Source organism: Anomaloglossus baeobatrachus, chromosome 1 (genome assembly GCF_048569485.1).
Source record: "Anomaloglossus baeobatrachus isolate aAnoBae1 chromosome 1, aAnoBae1.hap1, whole genome shotgun sequence".
Lineage (NCBI taxonomy): Eukaryota > Metazoa > Chordata > Amphibia > Anura > Aromobatidae > Anomaloglossus > Anomaloglossus baeobatrachus.
The window spans coordinates 687,685,267-687,711,214 of NC_134353.1; the positions used below are offsets into that span (position 1 = coordinate 687,685,267).

The window sequence follows — 25,948 nt, forward strand, 5'->3', positions numbered from 1 at the left end:
TCTCTGTCAGTCGGTCACTATCTCTGTCCTTCACTCTCTGTCCATGTCAGTCAGTCTATCCTCCTCTCTCATATACTCACCGATCCCGATCTCCGGCGCTGCATGGCGTTCACACTGCTCCGGCGGCTTTTACTGTTTTGAAAAAGCCGGCCGCCCATTAAACAATCTCGTATTCCTGCTTTCCCCGCCCACCGGCGCCTATGATTGGTTACAGTGAGACACGCCCCCACGCTGAGTGACAGGTGTCACACTGCACCCAATCACAGCAGCCGGTGGGCGGGGTCTATACTGTGTAGTGAAATAAATAATTAAATAATTAAAAAAAACGGCGTGGCGGTCCCCCCCAATTTTAAAACCAGCCAGATAAAGCCATACGGCTGAAGGCTGGTATTCTCAGGATGGGGAGCTCCACGTTATGGGGAGCCCCCCAGCCTAACAATATCAGCCAACAGCCGCCCAGAATTGCCGCATACATTAGATGCGACAGTTCTGGGACTGTACCCGGCTCTTCCTGATTTGCCCTGGTGCGTTGGCAAATCGGGGTAATAAAGAGTTATTGGAAGCCCATAGCTGCCAATAAATCCTAGATTAATCATGTCAGGCGTCTCCCCGAGATACCTTCCATGATTAATCTGTAAGTGACAGTAAATAAACACACACACCCGAAAAAATCCTTTATTGGAAATAAAAAACACAAACACATTCCCTGGTTAACCACTTTAATCAGCCCCAAAAAGCCCTCCATGTCCGGCGTAATCCAGGATGGTCCAGCGTCGCTTCCAGCGCTGCTGCATGGAGGTGACTGGAGCTGCAGCAGACACCGCCGCTCCTGTCACCTCCAAGCAGCAACTGAGGTGAGTAGCGCGATCAGCTGAGCTGTCACTGAGGTTACCCGCTGTCACTGGATACAGCGGTGGCCGCGGGTAACCTCAGTGACAGCTCAGCTGATCGCGCGTCTGTCTTCAGTTGCTGTGTGTAGGTGACAGGAGCGGCTGTCTAAAGGATCGCACACAAAATTGATCAAATTAACATAGACTACTAACGCTCGTGTGACAGCAAATGAACGACCTACGTGCAATCTCATAAAATCCCGTATGCAACCTGGGCGTGTCACATCGCAAATGCGATTGTACAACTAATTGCAACGTGTAAAGCAGGTTTTAGTAGTAATGACACAAAGTCAATGACTAGACACAGCCATCTATGTGCTGTTGATCTTTTATGCTCCATATGGTAAAATTAACACAGACAGGAGGGAACTTAACCCCCGAAAAAGTAGGCAGTATATAAAAAAAGGCAACAGAGAAAAAGCCGATTGCCAGACAATAGAGTACCATTAATACGAGCAGATTTGTTAAAAGCATACTAATAGGGAAAGGGGAATAACACTCAAAAACTGACAAACTGAAAAAAGCTGAAAAATGAATGAGGATATCTTATCATATCATGAGACCTAAATATAAAGAAATAAAAAGGAGGGGAAGATGTCAAGAACTTAGACATTTACATAATATACATTGCCCCTTATGATATAACCAGCACTTACGCTAGAGCATTACAAAAATTATCTGTATTACCAAAATATCCTTTGTTGTTCTGAATAGTTTCCTGGATCCTGACATATATAAAGAATACAAAACCAACCACTGCTAATGACTAATAATCTATATATATATATAATTGCCTTATTCTGTCTGTCTGTCTTGCTCCAAAATTGTGTCACCGTGACAGTGTCATTTCAGTGACAACTGTCGGATTAGCCGCTCGCCCAGCCCTCCGCACGCATCGCCTGCTCCAGTGTAAACCGGCTCCCGGTACACATGTGCAGGGAGCCGGCACCCGACCCTCCGCACGCATCTCCCGCTCCAGTGTACACCGGCTCCCGGTACACATGTGCAGGGAGCCGGCACCCAGCCCTCCGCACGCATCTCCCGCTCCAGCGTACACCGACTCCCGGTACACATGTGCAGGGAGCCAGCACCCGGCCCTCCGCACACATCGCCCGCTCCAGCGTACACCGGCTCCCGGTACACATGTGCAGGGAGCCGGCATACGCTGATGCCTCGCCCTCTCGCCCCCGCCACATGTTGGCACACTCGGCCCCGCCCCCGGTGGACATAATCTTGCGATGCTGGGATCGTGACGGAGCCGGTGTACGCTGGTAACCATTATACACATCGCGTAACTATAGGAACCGCTTCCCTTAGTTACCCGATGTGTATCATGGTTACCAGTGTACACCGGCTCCCGGTACACATGTGCAGGGAGCCGGCATACACTGACGCCTCGCCCGCTCAGCCCCGCCCCCGGCACACGTTGCCACGCTCGGACCCGCCCCCGGCGGCCCCAGCATGGATGATGGAGCACGATGGGGGGTGTACAGTATGGAGGATGGAGCACGATGAGGGGTGCGCAGCATGGGGGATGGAGCACGATGAGGGGTGCGCAGCATGGGGGATGGAGCACGATGAGGGGTGCGCAGCATAGGGGATGGAGCACGATGGGGGGTGCGCAGCATGGAAGATGGAGCACAATGGGGGGGTGCAGCATGGAGGATGGAGCACGATGGGGGGTGTGCAGCATGGGGGATGGAGCACGATGGGGGGTGCGCAGCATGGGGGATAGAGCACGATGGGGGGTGCGCAGCATGTCAGATGGAGCACGATGGAAGGTGCGCAGCATGTCGGATGGAGCACGATAGGGGTTGCGCAGCATGGGGGATCGAGCACGATGGGGGGTGCGCAGCATGGGGGATGGAGTACAATAGGGGGTGCGCAGCATGGGGGATGGAGCACGATGGGGGGTGTGCATCATGGGGGATGAAGCACGATGGGGGGTACGCAGCATGGGGGATGGAGCACGATGGGGGGTGCGCAGCATGGGGGATGGAACACGATGGGAGGTGCGCAGCATGGGGGATGGAGCACCATGAGGGGTGCGCAGCATGGGGGATGGAGCATGATGAGGGGTGCATAGCATGGGGGATGGAGCACTATGGGGGGTGCGCAGCATGGGGAATGGAGCACAATGGGGGGTGCGCAGCATGGGGGATGGAGCACGATGGGGGTGCGCAGCATGGGGGATGGAGCACGATGGGGGGTGTGCAGCATGGGGGATGGAGCACGATGGGGATGCGCAGCATGGGGGAAGGAGCACGATGGAGGGTGCGCAGCATGGGGGATGGAGCACAATGGGGATGCACACCTCCCCCCAAAACACACACACACCGCCACACGCGCACCGCACAACACACCACACACACACTGGGAACCACAAACACCGCCCTACACAATCAAGCAATTCTGTGAATGCGCTCGGTCATCACAATCTTGTAGTGTGAATGTAAGATTGTCACCACTTTTCACGATTGCTACAATCTATTCAGCAAAAATATCCGGCATGTCTCATTGACGTGAATCTCATGAAAAATTCCACATCACACTTATTTTCTCCTTGCCAGGCTCAGCAGAATCTATACTGTTTCGGAAATTTGTTTTTAAGATTATACTGATAGCCGCACACCTTCAGGCCTCTTTCACACGTACGTGCCTCCGGTACGTGTTTGGCAGTTTTCTCACGTACCGGAGACACGGGCACACGTAGACCTAGGTATTCCTATGGTTTTGGACACACGTAAGTATTTCTGCACGGAACGTGTGTCCGTTCCGTACTTACGTGTGTCCGTGTGTTTCTCACGCCGACATGTCTGTTTTCTCTCCGGCATCACGGGTGTCACACGGAACGCAAACGTGTCACACCTAATACAAACGGACCAAACGGATGTGTTCTGTGTGACACGCACCGGAGAAAAGACGTGTCTGTGAGGAAAAAAAACCAAACCTTTACTCACCTTCTCCAGCCCTCCTGTCTCTGCCGCTGCTGTCACTTGCTGCCGACCGCCGCTCATTATGCTCATTGAGCTCACTTTATTATGCTCACTTCACTGCGGCCGGAAGCAGCAGCTGCGGGGAGTCTGCAGGACCGGAGACCGAAGATCAGCACCACAGACAGCGACGCCAGGGACAGGTGAGTAGAAAGTTCCCGTTCTCCGTGTGTTATCACAGATAACACACGGAGAACACACGTAGCCCATAAACACGGGTCACGCAGGGCAAAACGCACCTCTGACACGTCCGTGAAAAACGTGCGTGGTTTTTCACGGACATGTGAGAGAGGCCTCAGATATAGTGGACTAGTCCTACAGCTGAGAGATACTAATCACCCGAATCTCTGCAGCCACAGGTATATTACGTACAATTCTGACTTTCTTGTGTGCTTCTGAGTGGGAATCTAGAAATTATTAGCATGCACTAGGATTTAGATTTTTTGATGTTTTAATGTCAAACATGATCATCTGATTCTAATGTTTGTTTATATATTATGTTGTACGTTCATTCCATTCCCCATGCATGGCGTCCCAGGCAGATTATTGCCACCACGTACCTATCATTTCCAATTAGTGCAGTTTCAAAGATAAAATAGACTTTACCACAATATATCACTTACTAAATGCAGGGTAATTTTATGATTACATTCTCATGTCTTCCAGATCTATTTTTATGCGGAGTATGTGTTTAAAAAAACTGGGATTCCCACTGAAAACATCCCTTACGTCACACTGGGTACCGGAGTCTGTGAATGTATCACTGCTATGACATGTGTAAGTTGCCTCTGATTTTGACATTATACATTTGTTGGTGTCTACATTTGAGAATTAACCCGTTAAGGACCAGCTTTTTTGTTTTTGCGCTTTTGCTTTTTTTTTTATCTTTCTACATAACCTTATGATGGCTGTTTTTTTGTAGCCTGAGATGTAGTTTTGATTAACCCTATTCATTTTACAATATAATGTACTGAAAAATGGGAAAAGCAGGAAAAATAAATTCTATGAGTACTTGGGTGAAATGATAAAACTCTGCATTGTTTTCTAAGTATTGTTGTGATGCTACCAGTTTTTGATATTTTAGTGCTTTACCCCTTCCTGATTTGACTGTTTTCCACTTTTTGTGTTTTCCTTTTTTCCTCTTCTTATTCCAAGAACCGTAATGTTTTTATTTTTCTGTCTATAGTAGCTACCAGACTGCTTGTTTTTTGCAAGATGAGTTGTACTTGTGTATGACATCTATTTTATCATGTGGTGTCCTGGAAAGAGGGAAAAGAATTACAAGGTTGACGAAAGAGCAATAAAAAAAAAAAAAAAGAAAAAGTTCAATTCACAATTGTTTTTATTATTATTTAATTACAGAGTTCATGTTATGGGGAAAGTGACCTGGAAATATGATTCTTCAAGCAGGGCAGTACAGTTTTGGCAATACCAAAGATGGATAGGTTTTCATTTATTTCACTGGTGGAAAAAAATGTTGAAATTTGTAAAAAAAAAACAAAAAAACAAAAACACTTGTTTTGCTATTTTCCAAGAGTTTTAGCGTTTGCAACTTTCATAATATGTATGAGAATTGTATTTTTGAGCCCCTCATTAATTTGTGCAGTTGCAGCTGCCAGAAATACACAATTCTGGCATTTCGATTTTTTTTCCTCTTTGCACCATTTATCGATCTGATTAATTTATTTTATATTTTAATAGGTTAAACTTTTACAAACGTAGTGATATCAAATATTTGTATATTCTGTTTTTTTATTTCTTAATTTTTAATAGAGGGAAAGGGGGTAATTTTAACATATATATATATATATATATATATATATATATATATATATATATTATATAATTTTTTTATTTTTTTTAAATTATTAAAATATTTCAGCAGACGGCTGGCTGTCATGGCAGCACAACGGAATCCCATGATCACGTTGCAGGAGCACAAATGAGTGGTTTGGATGGCGCGTCCCCCTGAATAAACCAGCCATCACCTGGTAGCAGACAGATAGGCTCCACTTCTGAGCCTGTATCAAAGTCAGGGAGCTTGCATATGATGTGACACTAGGTCACATTTTTAAAGGGTTAAAAAAAATCAGAAACTTGTAGGAAAAAAAATAAAAAATGGAGTTTTTATTGGCATTTTCTGAGACAGTAATAGCACATGTAAGACATGTCATGTTCTGCACATGTGTGCATGGTGCATAGAATTTGTCAGACATTGATAAGATAGTAAGTGAGCACTACCAGAGATACTAACCCTTGAGCGGGCTTTACACGCAACGACATCGTTAACGAGATATCGTTGGGGTCACGGAATTCGTGACGCACATCCGGCCTCGTTAGCGACGTCGTTGCGTGTGAAACGCAGGAACGACCGTTAACGATCAAAATTACTTACCTAATCGTTGATTGTTGACACGTCGTTCCTTTCCCGATTATCGTTGCTGTTGCAGGACGCAGGTTGCTCGTCGATCCTGCGGCAGCACACATTGCTATGTGTGACACCACAGGAACGAGGAACATCACCGTACCTGCGGCCTCCCCCGCAATGAGGAAGGAAGGAGGTGGGCGGGAAGTTCGTCCCGCTCATCTCCGCCCCTCCGCTTCTATTGGGCGGCCACTGAGTGACGCCACTGTGACGCCGAACAAACCGCTTCCTTAGAAAGGAGGCGGTTCGCCGGCCACAGCGACGTCGCTAGGCAGGTAAGTATAGTGTGACGGGTCCTAGCAATGTTGTGCGCCACGGGCAGCGATTTGCCTGTGACGCACAACCGACGGGGGTGGGTGCTTTCACCAGCGACATCGCTAGCGTATGTGTGTAAAGCCCGCTGTGTGTAAAGCCCGCTTTGGGATGAACTTGTTACTCAAATGCTCCACATTGTTTATAATGTGATTATATATTGTCAGAAATATTTTGAAGCTGAAATGACATCACTGTGTTATTAATGAGTTCATTATTTGCAGGGTTTGCTGATAGACAGAGTTGGAAGACGGGTTCTCATCATCGGAGGTTATTCCCTAATGGCATTCTTTTGTATTATATTAACAGTGTCGCTCACATTTCAGGTAATTAGGGTCAATTATCAGTTATATATGCAAAGTGTTTAGAGAGAATGGGATTGATTATCTGAGATGCAGCATGCCAATTTTTTTTGTGTTTTGTTCCTGCGTTTTGGAGGACTGGCAGATCAATTCCCCGCTGACTCAGGATCTACGGGCGATTGATCTCTGGTATCTGGCTAGAATCCAGCGTAAAGGGGTAGAAACAAGCGCTTCATACTTACCGATTCACCGGGCGGCTGTCACACTGCTCATGCAGCTTCTCATTCTTCTTCCCGGGCCATTCACTAGGATCATACATATTCACTGCTTCCCCGCCCACTGTCATCTATGATTGGTTGCAGTCAGATGAGCCCCCACGCTGAGTGACAGCATGTCTAAGGCTTCAAAATACAGATACTGGTGGGCAGGTCTATATTGTACAGTAAAACAAATATATTTAAAAAATTGGCATAGGATCCCCTCGTATTATGCTAAAAGCACAGATAATGCTCGATAGTGGGGGGCTGGTATTCTCAAGCTGGAGATATCCATGGTTATTGGGCACCTCCCAGCATAAAAATATCAGCCTGCAGCCCCTGGAATTGCCGTATCAACTAGATGCGGTGGCAATCGGGGCACTAAGGAGTTAATAGCAGCCCACAGCAGCCATTAAGTCCTGGATTAGTAATGGCAGTTGTCTATGAGACACCTCCATTACTAATCTGTAAGTGAAAGTAAATAAACACAAACACCGAAAAAAAATCCTTTATTTGAAATAAAAGACAAATTTCTCAATTTTATTTAACTACTTACATAAAAGTAAAATTATACCTAAATCTATGAACTCGTACTGACCTGAGGAATTATAATGCCAGGTCAGTTTTAGCATGTAGTGAACATGGTAAATAGAAAAAAAAACAAAAAACAATTGTGCAATTGCATTATTTTTGCAATTTCACCACACTTGGAATTTTTTGTTTCCGTTTTTCAAGTACACTATGGGGCAGAATGAATGGGGTCATTCAAAAGTGGTTCACAGACTAAAAACTCCTTAATATAAAAAATATCAATTTTATTAACAAAAGCATTTAAAAACACTTCCACATTATATAGAAAATATTAATTGGTGCCATACAAAGATTCCAACATATATCCCCCTTATTATTCTAGTCCTATGTGTTACCCCAATTAAGGAGCAAGAACAAATGTCAGTAAGGCGCAGTATACAAGTATATCCCTAAACAGTCCAATAGTCAAGGGTCCTACAGTCAAGATCCCTAAAAGCAGCACTTTTTTTACCCTAAATTAGTCGGTTCTGCACTGAGATATAATTCTGTATATACTGCCACTTCCTATCTTAGTGAGGAGGCTGTCAACCTTCTACCCCTAATCGACCCGACGCGTTTCCCCTTCAAATAGAAGGTTCTTCAGGGGTCATCAAAAAGTAGTATAGAGAAATACAATTAATTTATACATTATCCTCCAATCATACAGTGAATACAGACATAGTTTTTGTAATCTCCCCAAACAGAGTACATAAAACAAATGATCTTCAGATTGTACAAATGACTATTATAGTCTCCTCTGGTGCTGTCGTATCTTTAGTCTCCAAGAATTGCCAGGTAACACAGAGTTCCACAAAATATTAGCATGCATATTACCGAACAGAGAATTCCCGTTCTAGAAATATTTTTCAGATTTTTGTCATCTCATTCAGGACAAGGCTGTATTTTCAAGGTGAATGATGATGTCACCTGAAAAATTAAAAGAATTTTGTGTCCCAAACAGTTCATATTTTCAGATGTCATTACCATCAGGAATCTCACAGTCAATAATCATGGCAGAAGGAGATACAGATCTCCAGAGGGTGTATAAGAGGAGAATAACACATAGAGGTCCATCACCTCAAAGCCAGAAACACCTATGTGCCCATATAATCAAAAATACCTATTAAAAACATGCCCATTCATAATTCCCCTTCAGCAAGCTTTTTCCTTTTCAGTGTCCGTGTAGATAAATGGACTAGAGTCCTATGGAAAAAGCAATACAATCACCAAGTGTCTATGCAACACCCCATATGGTGCTGCATACATCTCCAAAGTCAAAACATACCCCTCAGGTTGCAATTGGCATGTCCTGGTCCAAATAAGTTTAAAACTCTGCATGATGAAAGGTGAATGAAAAGAGTCCATCACAATACATTCACAGCTCAGTACAGTACAGCTCAGCCTACAAAAAACAATCCCACATATGGCTAGATTTATGAAAAAATAAAACAGTTATAGCTCTTGGAAAATGGGGAGGAAAAATAAAAAGAAAAATTGCCGGGTGGTGAAGGGGTTACGAAAAGGTCCATTGATTACACATATTAGTAATAGCACCTTATCTAATAATACAGTACTGTCAGTGACCGGCAGTCTTTTAATATAAAACAAGTTATTTATTATACCAGTTTAACTTTCTTAGTTATTAACATTATACATTACAGTGATATCATTGTTTCTCTTTCTATTTAGGAATCATATCCATGGGTCCCTTATTTTAGTATGGCAGCTGTTCTCACCTTTATATTAAGTTTTGGCTTAGGACCAGGTAAGTAGCCAATGTGGCAAAGTGCAAGAAAACTGTACATTGAGAAACAAAGTGATGTAAATGTCAGTTTAAAGGAGTTGTCCTTCAAATAAAGTATATTGTAATCAATAGATCTTTCAGTAATAATTTCCACAATTGGATGTCTTAATAAAATGTTCCTGTGCTGACATACTCTTGTAGATAGTGAGCCCTCGCGGGTAGATTGTGAGCCCTCATGGGCAGGGTCCTCTCTCCTCCTGTACCTATCTGTACCTTGTATTGTTCATGATTATTGTACTTCTCTCAATTATGTATACTCCTTTTCACATGTAAAGTGCCATAAAATAAATGGCGCTATAATACTACTAATAATATATGTAACCTTGCTGTGTACTCTGTAATGGTTGTGCCCAACTATGCAAGACCATGGTCTGATCATACCACATCTCCTCGGCGGGGAGGGATGCAATAGAGAGTATACAGACAGGATAGCATGGCATCACAGCTGATTCTTTCTCTGAGGTAAAACATATCCCTGCCTGTTTAAAAACATATTTTACCTCACAGAAAGAATCATCTGTGATTTCATGCTGTTTTTTCTGTATACTGTTTTGCTCCCTTTCTTCCTCCTGGCTAGGAGCTGTGGTATGCTCAAACCATGAAATGGAGGAGCTTGGTATGACTGGACAAAGCCATTACACAGTACACAGCACAGACACATTAAGGCTTGAAACACACATCCGTGAAACACGTGCGTGTTTGGTCCGTTTCCATGTATACTGGAGACACGGCCAAACGTGCACCAATGTTACTATATCTCAGCGGTTACACTTGCGTTTTTGGTTATGTCCGTTAGTCCGTCTCCGTGATGCGTTTTGTGGGCCGTGTCTCACGCCAGCATGTCCGTTTTATTCACGCAACACGCAGCACGGACCCAATGAAAGTCAATGGGTCTGTGCGCACGTCCGAGTGACACGGACGCATCTCTGTTTGTTCCCTGTATGTTTTGTGCTTTTTTCATGTGATGTCAGTCTTTTTTCTTTTTATGTTTCGTTCTCTCCCTCAGTCCGTCGATCGGTCTCTATGTCTGTCTGTCCCTCTAGCTGTCTGTCGGTCAGTCCCCCCCCCTCTCTCATACTTACCATTCCCCGATCTCCGGCGCGGCGCTGCACGGCTGTTATAAAAACTCCGGCGGCTTTTCCTCTTTTGAAAAAGCCGGCCGCCCATTAATGAATCTCGTATTCCCTGCTTTACCCGCCCACCGGCAGCTGTGATTGGTTGCAGTGAGACACGCCCACCACGCTGAGTGACAGGTGTCACACTGCACCCAATCACAGCAGCCGGTGGGCGTGTCTATACTGTGCAGTAAAATAAATAAATAAATAATTAAAAAAACCGGCGTGCGGTCCCCCCCCATTTTAATACCAGCCAGATAAGCCAGCGGTGTATTCTGCTGCTCCTGTCACCTCCATGCAGCAGAGCTGGATGCGACGCTGGAGGACCGTGGAGTACGCCGGACATGGAGGGTTTGTCGGGGTTAATAAATTGGTAATGAGGGAATTTGTTTGTGTTTTTTATTTCTAATAAAGGATTTTTTCGGGTGTGTGTGTTTTTTTACTGTAACTTACAGATTAATCATGGAGGGTGTCTCATAGACGCCTGACATGATTAATCTAGGACTTATTGGCAGCTATGGGCTGCCAATAACTCCTTATTACCCCGATTTGCCAACGCACCAGGGTAAATCGGGAAGAGCCGGGTACAGTCCCAGAACTGTCGCATATAATGTATGCGGCAATTCTGGACGGCTGCTGACTGATATTGTTAGGGTGGGGGGCTCCCCATAACGTGGAGCTCCCCATCCTGAGAATACCAGCCTTCAGCTGTATGGCTTTATCTGGCTGGTATTAAAATGGGGGGGGACCGCACGCCGGTTTTTTTAATTATTTATTTATTTATTTTACTGCACAGTATAGACACGCCCACCGGCTGCTGTGATTGGGTGCAGTGTGACACCTGTCACTCAGCGTGGTGGGCGTGTCTCACTGCAATCAATCACAGCCGCCGGTGGGCGGGTAAAGCAGGGAATACGAGATTGATTAATGGGCGGCCGGCTTTTTCAAATTAGAAAAAGCCGCCGGAGCAGTGTGAACGCCGTGCAGCGCCGGTGATCGTGGAACGGTGAGTATGAGAGAGGGGGGGACACTTCAGTCACTCGGGGGATTAGTGGTCACCGGTGAATCCTTCACAGGTGACCGCTAATCAGTACACGGCACAAAGACAGAGCCGCGGCATGACAATGAAGTCGGGTGAAGTTCACCCGAGTTCATTCTCATCCCGCTACTCTGTCTTCCGACATGTAGTAACGACATTTTGCATCACACACGTACATTTCACACGGACAACACATACACATGTCAGTTATTTCACTCACGCACACACGGACATTCCACACGCACATACGGCTAGCATACGGGATACACACGCAGGCCACACATACCATAAAAACGGACATAAAAAACGGAAAACGGACCCGAAAAACGGCCCGTTTTACACGGACGTGGTTTTCACGGATGTGTGGCGGAGCCCTTAGGCTGTATGCGCACATTGCGTCGTGTCCCTGCAGAAATTTTTGCTGGGATTTGACAGCACATGTGCGTGTCAAATCGCTGTAGAAACACTGCATAATAAATGCAGTGTTTCTGCAGAAAAAAAATGCCGATTCCATGCGCTCTGGATGCATGTCCCATAGACAGAGCAGGGGCTGCATCCAAAGCGCACGGAATAATTGACATGTTGCTTCTTAGAACGCAGCATCCAAATCGCTGCACTCTCAAACGCAACGTGCGCACGTCTCATGCACAATCTACATAGATTGTGCAGGGGACGCAGGTCGCATGCATTTATGCTGCGGTGCAATACGCAGCGTAAATGCATGAAATTCGGCAACGTGCGCATGAGCCCTTAGAGTATGTGCACATGTTTCAGTGCTGTGAAAAAGTGTTTGCCCCTTCCTAATTTCTTACTGTGTTGCATGTTTGTCACACTTAAAAGTTTCAGATCACCAAACAAATTTAAATATTAGACATTGATAACACAAATAAACACAAAATGCTGTTTATATATGAAGGTCTTTATTATTTAGGGAAAAGGAAATCCAAACCTACAGGGCCCAGTGTGAAAAAGTGATTGCTCCCTTAACATAATAACTTTAAGGCTATGTGTCCACGGTAAAAGGTCCCTGCGGATTTTTTTGCCTGAAAATCCGCGACTTTCGCGGCAAATCCGCACCCGCGGATTTGCCGCGGATTTACCGCGGATTTACCGCGGATTTGCCGCGGATTTTGATGCGGATTTTATTTTTTTTTTTTTCCCCATTCAAAACAGAAAATCCGCACCAAATCTGCACCAAACAATTGACATGCTGCAGATTTTTCCGCATCAAAATCCGCGGCAAATCCGCAGCGGAAAAATCCGCAGCATGGACACAGCATTTCCAAAATGCCATTGAAATGGCTTGGAAGTGCTGCTGCTGCAGATTTTCGGCAAATCCGCGGCAAATCCGCGGCAAAATCCGCGCAAAATCCGCGGTAAATCCTGTAGCGTGGGCACATAGCCTAATGGGCTACACTTAGCAGCAACAACTGCAATCAAACGTTTGCGATAACTGGCAGTGAGTCTTTTACAATCCTCTTGAGGAATCTTGGCCCACTCATCTTTGCAGAATTGTTGCAATTCAGCCACATTGGAGGGTTTCACAGCATAAACCACCTTTTTAAGGTCATGCCACAGCATCTCAATCGGATTAAGGTCTGGAATTTGACTAGGCCACTCCAAATTCTTAATTTTGTTTTTCTAAAGTCATTCAGCGGTGGACTTGCTGGTGTGTTTTGGATCATTGTCCTGCTGCATTACCAAAGTGTGATCATAAATAGATGACCGGACATTCTCCTTCAGGATTTTTTAGTAGACAGCAGAATACATGGTTCTATTTAACACTGTAAGTCTTCTAGGTCCTGAAGCAGCAAAACAGCCTCAGACCATCACACTACCGCCACTATATTTTACTGTTGGTATGATGTTCCTTTTCTGAAATGCTGTGTTAATTCTACGCCAAATGTAATGGGACATACACTTTCCAAAAAGATGAACTTTTGGCTTGGGGATCATGAGGATGTTTTCTGGCAAAACTGAGATGAACCTTTATGTTCTTTTCGCTCAGCAGTGGTTTTCATTTTAGAACTCTGCCAGGCCGACCACTTTTGCGCAGTCTTTCCTATGGTGGAGTCATAAACACTGATCTTAACTGAGGCAAGTGAGACCTTCACTTCTTTGGATGTTGTTATGGGGTCTTTTGTGACTTCTTTAATGAGTCATTGCTTTGCTTTTGGGGTAAGTTTGGTTGGCCGGTAACTCCTGGTAAGGTTCACCACTGTTCCATGTTTTCATCATTTATGTATAATGAATCTGTGCTTCACTTGAGTCCCAAAGCTTTACAACCTTTTCCAGACTGATAGATCTCAATTACTTTATTTCTCAATTGTTCCTGAATTTCTTTGGATTACAGTATGATGTCTAGCTTTTGAGGATCTATTGGTCTACTTCGGTTTGTCAGGCAGGTCCTATTTAAGTGATTTCTTGATTGAGAACAGGTGTGGCCGTAATAAGGACTTGGAGTGGCTAGGGAAATTGAACTCAGCTTCCCAAAGATGTGATAAACCACAGTTAATTTATGTGTTAAAGAAAGGAGGGCCCTGTAGGTTTCGATTTTTTTTTTCCATAATTATATAGACCATTTATAAACTGCATTTTTTGTTTACTTGTATCTTTGGAATATTTAAATCTGTTTGGTGATCTGAAACATTTCTGGGTGACAAACATGCAAAAGAATAAGCAATCTGGAAGGGGCAAACACTTTTACACCCCACTGTAGCAGGGGCACATTTAGAATATATACACGTTTAGTATTTGGTAAAGAAATTTCTGCAGTATTTCTGCATGTCTTGGCAGAAAAAACGTAGAGGCACAACATGCATTTTTGCCATGTTTTTGTGGCATTTGTGATGCATTTTTGCCGTGCGTTTTGGTGCAGATCTTTTCCATTTATTATAATGGGTGAAACTGCAACAAAAACGTTGCAAGAATTGACATGCTGGATATTTAAATCTGCACCAAATCTGCAAGGAGAAAATATTCAGCGTGTACATGAGACTTCAGAATTCATATTGACTTTGCTGGCATCAGGATTCTCTTCAAGTCTTGTGACAAATCTACACTCAAAAACGCATTAAAAAAATGCAATAAAAACTCAACATGTGCAAATAGCCTTACAGTATTAGATTATCTCAGTAGAAGAACATTTTTTTAACACATCAAATTGTGGAACTTATTTTTATTCCAAGATATATTGAATAAAATGTACTGTGCTGGTGACACTACCTTTTTAAATAACTATCTAACATGTTTCATAGAAAGTATGACTAGGATTACATACAACATACTGCACATTGACGAGCAAAAGGGTAACACTGTTTTAAACTGTTGAATTTCAGGCTCCATATCTCACCATCCACTATAACTTTGAGCGTGAAACTACTTTCATTTTATAGAAAAGCATCTGGGATATCTAATACATATATTTCACTTGCAACTATTTTGAAAATGATTTGTTATGCAGATTCTGGTGGAAAAATCTTCTTCATCCTGTATACTACAAATTACAACCTGTTCTCACATTCCCTAATAGCTCAGTGTGTTCTTAGGTTGATTCCCAAGCCAAAGGTCACTGGTTTAAATTGAGGAGCAGCCAAGAAGATTTCCGAAGAAAAGAGGAACAGCATCATCCAGCTCATTGATAGCGGTCTGCAGCCAAGAAAATTGCAAAACTGCATCATGTGAGTGCCATGATAGTTGAATACAAAATTAAGTCCTCCATTCAAAATTCAAGATGTGGACATCCAGGCAAAATATCGGAGTCCAAAAGTTGGTTCATCACAAGGTCGATCAGTTCTGGCACGACAAACCCGGCAGTGGAGGCAGCTCATATGCTTCATAATAGTGATATCACAGACATTCATGCAACACACATTACACAAGTTTGGGATTGTGGCCCAAAAAAGGTGAAGAAGTGAAGAAGCCTCGATCTCAATATCATCATGGGAAGCGTTGGCTCGAGTTTGCAAAAAATGTATGGAAAGTGGACAGTAGAAGTTTGGAGACAAGTGATTTGGAGTGTTGAAATGAAATTCAATACACTAGGCTCTGATGGGTGTAAAAAATGGGTCTGGAAGAATCAAGGGAAAAGGGGTTAATGGATTGAGAAATTGAAGGAAATGTCAAGTTTGGTGGAGGAAGCCTGATGATATGCGGTTGTTTAAAAGCCAAAGACATTGGATAATTGACCAGGATTGATGGTGGTGTCAATGCTGAGGTATAGGAGAGTATACTACAAGATAAGTTACATTTCTGTCACGGGCGGAGAGGGTGTTTTGGGGAACGCCGCTCGCCTGGGGAATCTCTGGCGCTCGGGTCCGGTGCTTCTGCTCCTCGGTGGCTCGAGCACGGGGCCGGACCCGGGGGCTCGAGCAGTGCCTCCTCGCTCACAAGTGAAAAGGGGGAGGTTTGGTGGTGGGATGTCGGTTGTGACGCTACCCACGGGGTTGTGGTGATGGTAGGCACCACCGCTGCTGGTGACAGGGGTTCCCGGGAGCGATGGCGGAGAGCAGCTGAGGTGTTGGCCCCTCCGTGGGTAGGGGCTGGTGTCCCGGGGCCCGGTAGGAGGGAGCGTGCTGCAGGGCACAGTGCTGCGGTGCGGTGCCTGATGGCTCACAATTGAACCACACAGAGTCACTGGTAAACTAGAAACTGCCGGAGTCCGCAGCCTTCGGTACGGAGGGTGTTTAAGTCCCACACACGGTGCAGCAGACCCCTGTTCTTTACCTGCAGTCAGGTGCCTCTTTCTCCACTCTTTCTCTTTCTTTCCTCCTCGGCCGGGAACGGGGAGTCCACTCCCCTGCAGTGATCCGGGATCTCTTTCGATACGGGAGGGCCACTACCCTGCCCCGGTCACCTCAAGTCCCTTCCTCACTAACAGCCTATGCCGGCCCTTTTGGAGCACACTTCTGTAGCAGCCCGGGAGCTACAACTCCGGACTCCTCTCCTCTCCCCACACACTCTGCTCCAGCCCCTCCCCTGTTGCTCTGTTTTGCTCTTACCCTGGGGGGGTGGGTGTCTGTCCTGCTGCACTGGTGTGGGATCAGGTTGCCAAGGAGGAGAATGGCCTGCACTTTGCTGGATTTCTGCAGGCTCTGTGACACCCTGGTTTTGCCAGGGCGTCACATCTCACACTCAAGTACTATGGGTATGAAAAGGATGAGATAGTGTTCCAGCACTACAACGACCCACATAATATGTTGAGATTGGCAAATAAATGGTTCAACAACAATGAAGTAGAGGTTCTGGATTAGCCCCCACAATCCCCAGGCTGCAACCCAATCGAACATTTGTGGGAAGAGTTGAAGAAAAAGCTGTACACATACCGGTCGACCAGTATGCATCAACATTGGGAACGTGTAGAAAAGACCTGGGTTCAGATTTCGGTCTAGGCATGCTTGAATCTGATCGAGAGCATGCCCAGAAGGATTCAGGCAGTGTTGAAAGTCAAAGGTGGATTTATAAAATAATGAAAGTTTTAATTCGAATTTTTAGTAGCAAAGCAGTAACAATGCAGTAACATGACAAGAATCTGCATAACTAATCATATCCTAAATATTTGCAAGTCAAATTTAAGTATGAGGTAGCCAAGATAAAATGTCTATAAAATGACGGTAGTTTCACGGTCAAAGCTGTCGAGGATGATGAGACATGGAGCCTGAAACTCAAAAGCTCAAAACATTGTTACCCTTTTGCTCGTCAGTGTATAAAATATGGGCTTTGATTTATTAAGCAATTTAGGTTACTTTTCTTTTGGATAACTACTTCAAATGTTGTAACATTTTTGCATAACTCATAGTTGCTCAAAAATGTTGAGACTTTTGGCCTTTTCATGCCTGTCTCAGCCAGCTTCACTAACATTTTGAAAATTAGTGTACAGCTTTGTCAGGTGGGTACATGGTTTAGAGTACTGATCATTAAGACTGGCCTGCAAAATGCCAGTTTTAATGACACAGGAAAAAAGTGCCCAATTCATCAAATTTTTAAGCCAGAATCCTAACATAAAAAGCTTTGAAAAGTTGCTAAATTTTGGCCCAATTCAAGGCTGCACTAAAATTTGGAGGCTTTTGGCTTTCACAAGCTATTTTCGCTCTGACATAGTGGGCAGAGCAGGGCTGAAATTCATGATGAGTGGCAGCAGGGGCGTACATAGAAATCATGCGGCCCCATAGCAGAATTTCTAATTGCCCCCCCCCCAAAAAAAAGAAATAAATTATTAATAATAAATAAAAAATATTCAGCTGGGACACAGAAGAGCATATTTCACAACTTTACAGCCCTTACCAAGTAATTTTCCTCCTATTGAAGCCCCTAGATTCCCCTTTCATTGCAGCCACAAAATATGATTTTAACAAAAGTGCCCCCCCCCAAACACGGTCAGTATCTTACATCAGTATTTGTATACAAATCCAGGAGTGGGTGAAAAATGCAGAAGTGGTGCCCGGGCTTTCCTGTGATTATTGCACTTCTGGTTTTGGCTACACATACTGAGGTGAAAAAAACTCAATAAATACTCAACATGTGCACAGGGCTTTAGAAGAGTAGGCCTTACATAGTCCTCCATATAGTAAAATGAAGTGGCGATTACTTGTTTTCACCAGACAACCTCTGTAAGTGCATATGTGCTACAGTGTAATAATCACAGGACAGGGAGGGGTTAAACATTCAAGTATTTAATCTCTATTGGAAATAAAGAATCTTTCCCATATTGATATCAGAGAAAAAGTGACCACCATACACAACACAATCCACTATACAAAGACCAATAATACCACATTCATACTACGACTACATATTACCACCACATAGTGACCGAATACACACACTTACAAGAGAGAAATACTGTCACACCGTGACCAGACAACATATTACCACCATACAGTGACTGAATACAACCACATAATGATCATGAATAAAAACCACAATACTAATATCACTAATATTACCATCAGTGCCATTATACACAGGAGCTTTGTATATAGTGTCAGTGTATAGGTAATACAGTGATCACCAGTGACATTATACACAGAAGCTCTGTATATAGTGTATGTGTATAGTGTACAGTGATCACCGGTGAGATATACAGGAATTCTGTATATAGTGTACAGCTAACACAGTGATCACTGGTGAGTTTATAGACTGGAGATCTGTATATAGGTAATACAGTGATCATCAGTGACATTATGCACAGGAGTTCTGTATATAGTGTATAGTGTGTGTCTGTACATGAAATACACTGACTTACCAGTGACGCCTCTAGCTGACGTTGTTCCCCATCGCATTTCCTCTCCATCTGGCGCTGACCGCCACAATTTCTTCCAGCGAGAACATGACTGCAGAAAATTGCACAGTCACCTATAGCTGATCACTCCCAGAGCACATTCCACACTTTCCCCAATTTCTACACCATGTCAGACTTTTGTTCCCACCATGGAAGACAGTATCCTCAAAATTAAAATATATTACCGCAGTAATAATGACCCCTAATTTACCCCTACAGTAATTATCTCCACTATTTGCCACCATAAACCAATAGTGTCTGGCCCCCAGTATTTAAAAATGTCTCCCATCCTACGCCCCTAGGTTCCTCCATCCGAGGCCCTTAAACTGCCCCATCCTGGGCCCCTATGTTCCTCCATCCCAGGCCCTAAACTGCTCCATCTTGGGCTCCTATATTTCTCCATCTCAGGCCCCGAAACAGTCCCATCCTGGGCCCCTACGTTCCTCCAACACAGGCCACTAAACTGGCCCATCCTGGACCCCTAAGTTTCTTCATCCCAGACCCCTAAACTGCCCCATCCTGGGCTCCTATGTTCCTCCATCCCAGGCCCCTAAACTGCACCATCCTGGGTTCCTATATCCACTACTCTGTCCATTCACAGAAGGAGGAACGAAAAGATTCTTCTCTCCACCCTGAGGCTTCATATCCCTTGTGGTCAAATGGCCACCCCACCCATCCGAGGCCACGTGATGACATCAAAGCGCGGCACATAGCAGCGATGTTTAAAGATGTGATGTAGGCCCACATACATGCATACACATGCAGACAGGCACACACTGACACATGCATGCAGACATGCACACACGCACACATAAGAAGATGCACTGACATGCAAACGTATGTAGACACACATACATGCACACACGCTTACATACATAGACAAACAGATATACAAAGACAGACAAATGCATGCAGACAGGCACACAGACACATGCATACAATGCACAGACATGCAAAAAAGCACACACACTCATACGTAGACACACAGACAAATGTACAGACATGCTGACACACACACAAACAGGCACACATACACATAGGCAGGCACACAGATATGCACACATGCAGAAAAATTTACATACATGCATACAGGTGCACGTAGACACACATGCACATATTCACATAGACACACACATGAACGCAGACATACACACATACATAATCATGCAAACAGACGCACGCACACAGACACGCACAAGAACGCAGCCAGTCACATGTATGCACAGAGACACACACACACATATGCAGACATGCAGAAGAATGCAGCCAGGCCCATACATGCACTCAGATACACACAAACATATGTAGACATGCAGAAGGACAAACATATGCAAAGACACGCACACATAGGTAGACACAGGCACAAGCCTGCACACACTATATATACATACACACACTCAAATATATATTCACACACATACATATACACACACACACTCATATATATATATATATATATATATATATATATATATATATATATATACACACACACACTATATATATGTATACATACACGTACTGTATACACACACACACTAGAGGAGTTCTTACCTTCCCCCGGCTTGTCTCCGGTTCGGCCTGCAGGCTCCATTGATCCTCTCCGGCGGGAAGCAGGAGTCCAGGGCGCACAGCGTGATGTCACAGCAGACACTGCAGTGTCTGTTAACTGTGACACTCCCAGGGCTGCACAAAAACATCTCAAGGTGCAGTGCAGCCCTAGGAGACATAGAAAAAATGGGCGGCCCCGGAACCCGATAGCAGAGGGCAGTTAAACACAGGGGGGCCCCACTGAGGACCCGGGCCCACCGGTAGATGCCCCACAGTTCCTGCTACTCACCTCAGTCCCCCGCTGCTGCTCCTAGTTCACCAGATGTCTGCCCACTTCAACACGGTGGCGACAGGCGCTTATTAGTGACATCACCGCTGTGTTGAAGAACTGTCAGAGCACAGCGGGACAATGATGAGAGGGCACGCTGCGCTATGTGTCATTGTCGCTTTCAACTGTATCGGCATCCGCGATGCCGATACCTTTGAAAGTACGACCGGGGGGGGCCCGGTGCTGGAGCGGATACCGCAGGCAGCCGCCCCTGGGCTCCTTCAGGTCATGGGCCCCATAGCAGTCACATGGCCTGCCTCTATTGACGGTACGCCATTGAGTGGGAGCACTCAATACACTACAAAACTTACTCCAAACTTGCTTCGTGTCTCGCCTGATTCATTAAGAGGCTTTATGCATGTTACATGCATGCAACTGTATTAACAAAATATCTGAAATGGTCCTGCCAGCAGGGCCATTGTCAGGGCATTACAACCATAACTGAAGTATGGAGCCCGGTAAAGAGTGGGGCGTGGCTAGGGCCTGGTGTAATTACTTAGTTTTATTAAGCCCTGGGCTGGGCCCTCCTCTTCGCCGGGTCCCAGTCACAGCCACAGCAGAGGAGCGGCAGTGTCGCTTCAGCCACTGCACACACGGCTAAATTGCATGTGAAGCCCTTCTAGGGCATTGCATGCAAATTATGCATGTGGCCGGAAAAAAGGTGAGTGGAGTAAGGCGGCGGCGCGTTATCCTGTGGCCTAGCATACTGCTACTAAAACTTTTAACAGATTTAAAGGGGTTGGCCAATTCATCTTTAATTGAATAGATGTGTTGGGGATATGATTCTGGGGCCATTTACTATTACATATGAATTATAGGTTCTCCTCATACATTTGTTAGTTAAGCCCTTCTAACAGACTTCACTGCTCTTCGGTCCACACAATAGCTGCTGGTGAAAGATCATGTGATCAAATTTGCCACCCAGCATCCTCCAATTGATAAACATTTCACATTTTGTAGCTGGCATCACTGTCCAGTCTATGAGAAAGGAAGCAGTAACAAATAGGTGAAGGGAATCTGTAATAACTAATATACACTGTAAGTGCCACAAAATCATGTTCCCAACACATTTGTTAGTATTAAGATAAAGTTGCTATCTTCCTTTAAGAATAAATATTTTTCATAATGGAAATGTTTCTGATGACTAAAACAATTGTATGCTTAAATCCTTAGGTGGTGTGACAAATACCCTAACTGCAGAACTGTTTACCCAGTCAGCACGGACAGGAGCTTACATGATCGGAGGATGTGTAAACTGGACAAGCTTTTTTATAATAGGAATGGTTTTCCCATTTATAGTTGTAAGTATCATTTCTGTATCTCATCATCATCTGAGTCTTATTATCATGTCTCGGATTTGATCCGACAGCCTCCTGTACTGTGGTCTGTTTCCCTCTCCACTGAGCCACAGTCAGGGTCGGTTGTGGTCCTGGTTCTGAACACTTTGTCTCTGTGTGGACATTTTGTGTGTTTATTGCCTTTCTGTCAACAAGTGTTTCCTATGCTGTAATTTAGTCTGCTCTATCACTCAGTGAGTGTAACTATTTAAAGCTTCCCCAGGCTTCCATTTCCTGCTGGTGATATTTCTGAAATGGACCTTGCTTGGAACTACAGCCTGTTTATCTTGTGTTTCTCCTGGCACATCAAAATGAGGGAGCCAGCACGATTTCTAAACTGTACTATTAATAAATGGAGATTTTTGGCAAAGCATTGCAGTATTTTGAGCTACCCCGCCACTCCACGGCAAATCTCAAGGGGTAGTCCTACACTAATATTTTATTTAATCTGAAGGGTGCCATGTGGCCTCACACATTTAAAAGCAGAACTATTTAAAACCACTTACCTGATGCTTTTCATTCCCGTACCTGTGACTAAATCACAGCTGTGGGTGGGACAGGCCCAGGTAAGTGCTTCTTATATTAAATAGCCTGTGGACAGGGCTGATGGCTGAGTGTGAACAGTGACCAATTGCCAAAATCAGACAGCTAGAACAACCAAAATATGGGTGCACGGCTTGGTGGAGGCTAACCACCTGCCAACAGAAAAAATAGTTCTGCTTTTAAATGTGTGAGGCCACATTATATAATAATATTAGCGTAGGACTGCCCCTTGAGATTTGCCGTGGAGAGGTGGGGTAGCTCAAAATATTGCAATGTTTTGCCAAAAATCTCCATTTATTAATAAGTACAGTTTAGAAATTGTGCTGGCTCCCTCATTTTTTGTTTCTCCTGGCACACGATAACTTTTGGTTTACCTCATTTTACTCTGCACTTTCCCTTGGATTCTTAAGTGTCCATCAAGAGTTTCACATACTTCCTTAGGAAACAAATGTCTGAGTGGTCATTTGAGTCATCAAGTTATGGTTGTTTTAGTCTGCACAGGGGCATTTAGGTACTGCCCAGCTGGGACCTCTGGTATGTACAAGAACCGGGCTATTAAAAAGTTCAAAACATTATTACCCTCTTGCTCATCAGTGTATGTCCCCCATCCTAGTATATATGTACACCTCATTGGGAAATATGTCTCCCATCCTGATATATGTCCCCCTTCCTTGGCCCCTTCCTGGTAACTATATCCCTCATTCGGTTATACATGTCCCCCACCCTTTTATGTTTCCCATCCTGGGCCCCTTCCTAGTAAATTTGTCCCCCATTATGGTATATATGTCTCCCTTCTTGGGCCCCTTCTTGGTAAATATGTTCCCATCCTGGTAAATATATCCTCAACCTGGGCTTCTTCCTACTAAATTTGTCCCCATTCTGGGCCCCTTCCTGTTATATATGTACCCCATTTTACCTCTAATGCATAAAAAACCCCAAAACACATTCTACTCACTTTCCCAACTCTCACGTCGTGTGGTGTCCTTCTTTGTAGCTGGTGCAGTGGCTGGCAGCTGATATTGGCATGCCTGCTATAGCGATGCATGACATCACTGCCATGCTGACGTCAGCTGCAGGCTTCTGTTTGGACAGCAGTGTGTATTGCAAAGCAGTGTGTATTGCAATGCGGATCCGACAGGTCTCTGTGCATAATGTATTTCAGCTGGTTAGCGTCCTCAAAAGCATATCTAGCTGATGTATGCACTGGGGTAGGTGGGCCCCCTCTATGTCCAAGCCCGTTTTTGGTTGTGACCTCTAGGATCACAATCGTCCCCCCCATCCTGAAAGTGACTACAGACTGGGCTTCATAGGAGTACATAGATGGCAGTTACACGGTTCTTCTGTAGGCCCTTGGCTGCTATAGTAACCCATCAGAATACCACAATTAAGTTACAAAGGGGAGCAAAACGAGCACTGGAACAGATGCCTCCACCGCAACTGGCTTCGATCACAGCTATTAGAGGCAGGTGCTGGCTGCATAACACAACTGGCACCTGTCTTGTTTAGACTGAGCTCAGCTCTTACACTCTATAGATAGACCCACAGCCTATATAGGACATACTGGTATGATGGACTAAAGCACACCTGACATAGTATTACCATTATATTATGTTTTGGGACAAAATGATAGATTCATATTTTAAACAGCACTGCCATCACTGTTTTACTGAGGGAAGTATAAAGTAGTGACAGTGATTTAAACAGTTTGCAGGGTTGCCGACTGTTCAGAAATTCCTGGACAGTCCAAAAAAAATAGGCCACATATTTCCCTTGTCCGTGAAAAAATTTGAAGTTAAAAATCCCTGTTGGTAATTTTTTTGAAGCTACGAAACTCATGCAGAATATTTTGACTATAATTCTCATCATTCAATTTTGGGTTCACAGTAAATGCACCTATGTCTTCATATCAGAATTATGGACTGTAGACATGTATCACTGATACTCATAATGATTTATTATGGTTTCCAATGTGTCCATGAAAAATATTGTCTTTCCGTGATTTTTTGATAAAGTGTCCACAAAAAAATAAAAACTCAAGTTTGCAATCTTGGCGGTTTGTTACATATATGCAATAGTGTGATGATTTATCTTCCTTTTATTTCCAGAATGGATTAAATCAATACTGTTTCCTGTTCTTCTTTGTGGAGTGCTGTGTAATCGCCAGCTTCATCTACTTGATTGTACCTGAAACAAAGAACAAATCTTTTCTCGATATTAAAGAAGACTTCCAGAAACTTAACTATGGACATTCCTATATAAGTTCCCAACAAAAGGAAGATAATATAGAGGAGGAACCCATATGACCTTTGTGAATGCACACCTTTTATATTAAATAATAAAATAGGTTCCATTTGTATGTATTTGTAATTCCTACACTTATGCCAGGGGGATAACCAGCCAGGTTTATGTACTATTTGCAGGTGCTAAGACTGGACAATGCTTCATATAGTGCGATAAATAGTAATAACCACTTTCATTATGCACCGAATGAGGATACTTCAACTGTTCTGTGGGATTTACACCTCTAGATTAATTTCATGACGGGTATATTTTCCAAAATGGGGTCATTTTTTGGTACGTCAAGGCTAGTGTTGCTCACTCCAGTCTTGGTGAGGGGGGGTTTCGTGTCAGATGCTCCAGATTCATTAAGGGGTGTATGTACAGTATATATGTATTTTTCTCATCTCATTCAAATCTATAAGGAAAATCTGCTAATGAAATTCATATTCACTTAAAAACAAATTGACATTGCTAATTTAAAAAAATACACCGCAGGTCAGTTTACATTGTGTTAAAAAAAAAGCACAGTGGGCATGAAATGTTTAGAAATACCATCCACTGTACTGGAACTGTAACACATTGAATTTTTTACACATTGATTATATGAAATGTCAAAAAACGCACCAAATACAAATTATCTAAAGTGCTCCAGCAGGGATCGCATTGTTCCCGCTGCCATCGGTGGCCCCGTGACTTGATCACAGGGCGTCAATGGGTTGGCATGACGTGTATCCTGTGAATGCCGGCAGAGTACCGGCACTCACAGTAACACAGCATCTCTACTGATTAGAGTGATGCTGAAGTATCACTCTGATCAGGAGAAGTGATAGGCCAGAATCACACTTGCTAGTGCCTCGCGTGTAACTCGCGCGAGTCTCTCATGGTAGAACCCGACTTGGCCGCACACTCCCCTGACAGGAGCG

General features: G+C 44.2%; 1 protein-coding gene across 2 annotated transcripts in view; it reads left to right on the plus strand.

The window, feature by feature from the left end:
* Window positions 1-25,082, plus strand: part of LOC142298032 (solute carrier family 2, facilitated glucose transporter member 11-like) — a 154,000-nt gene extending 128,918 nt beyond the window's left edge. For both annotated transcript variants that reach the window (XM_075341740.1, XM_075341739.1), the window contains exons 8-12: window positions 4,550-4,660; window positions 6,845-6,946; window positions 9,439-9,514; window positions 22,039-22,166; window positions 24,851-25,082. In XM_075341740.1, coding sequence (XP_075197855.1) covers window positions 4,550-4,660; window positions 6,845-6,946; window positions 9,439-9,514; window positions 22,039-22,166; window positions 24,851-25,048 — 615 coding nt within the window. In that variant the 3' untranslated portion in view covers window positions 25,049-25,082. The remainder of the gene's footprint in view (window positions 1-4,549; window positions 4,661-6,844; window positions 6,947-9,438; window positions 9,515-22,038; window positions 22,167-24,850) is intronic.
* Window positions 25,083-25,948: the final 866 nt, after the last annotated feature.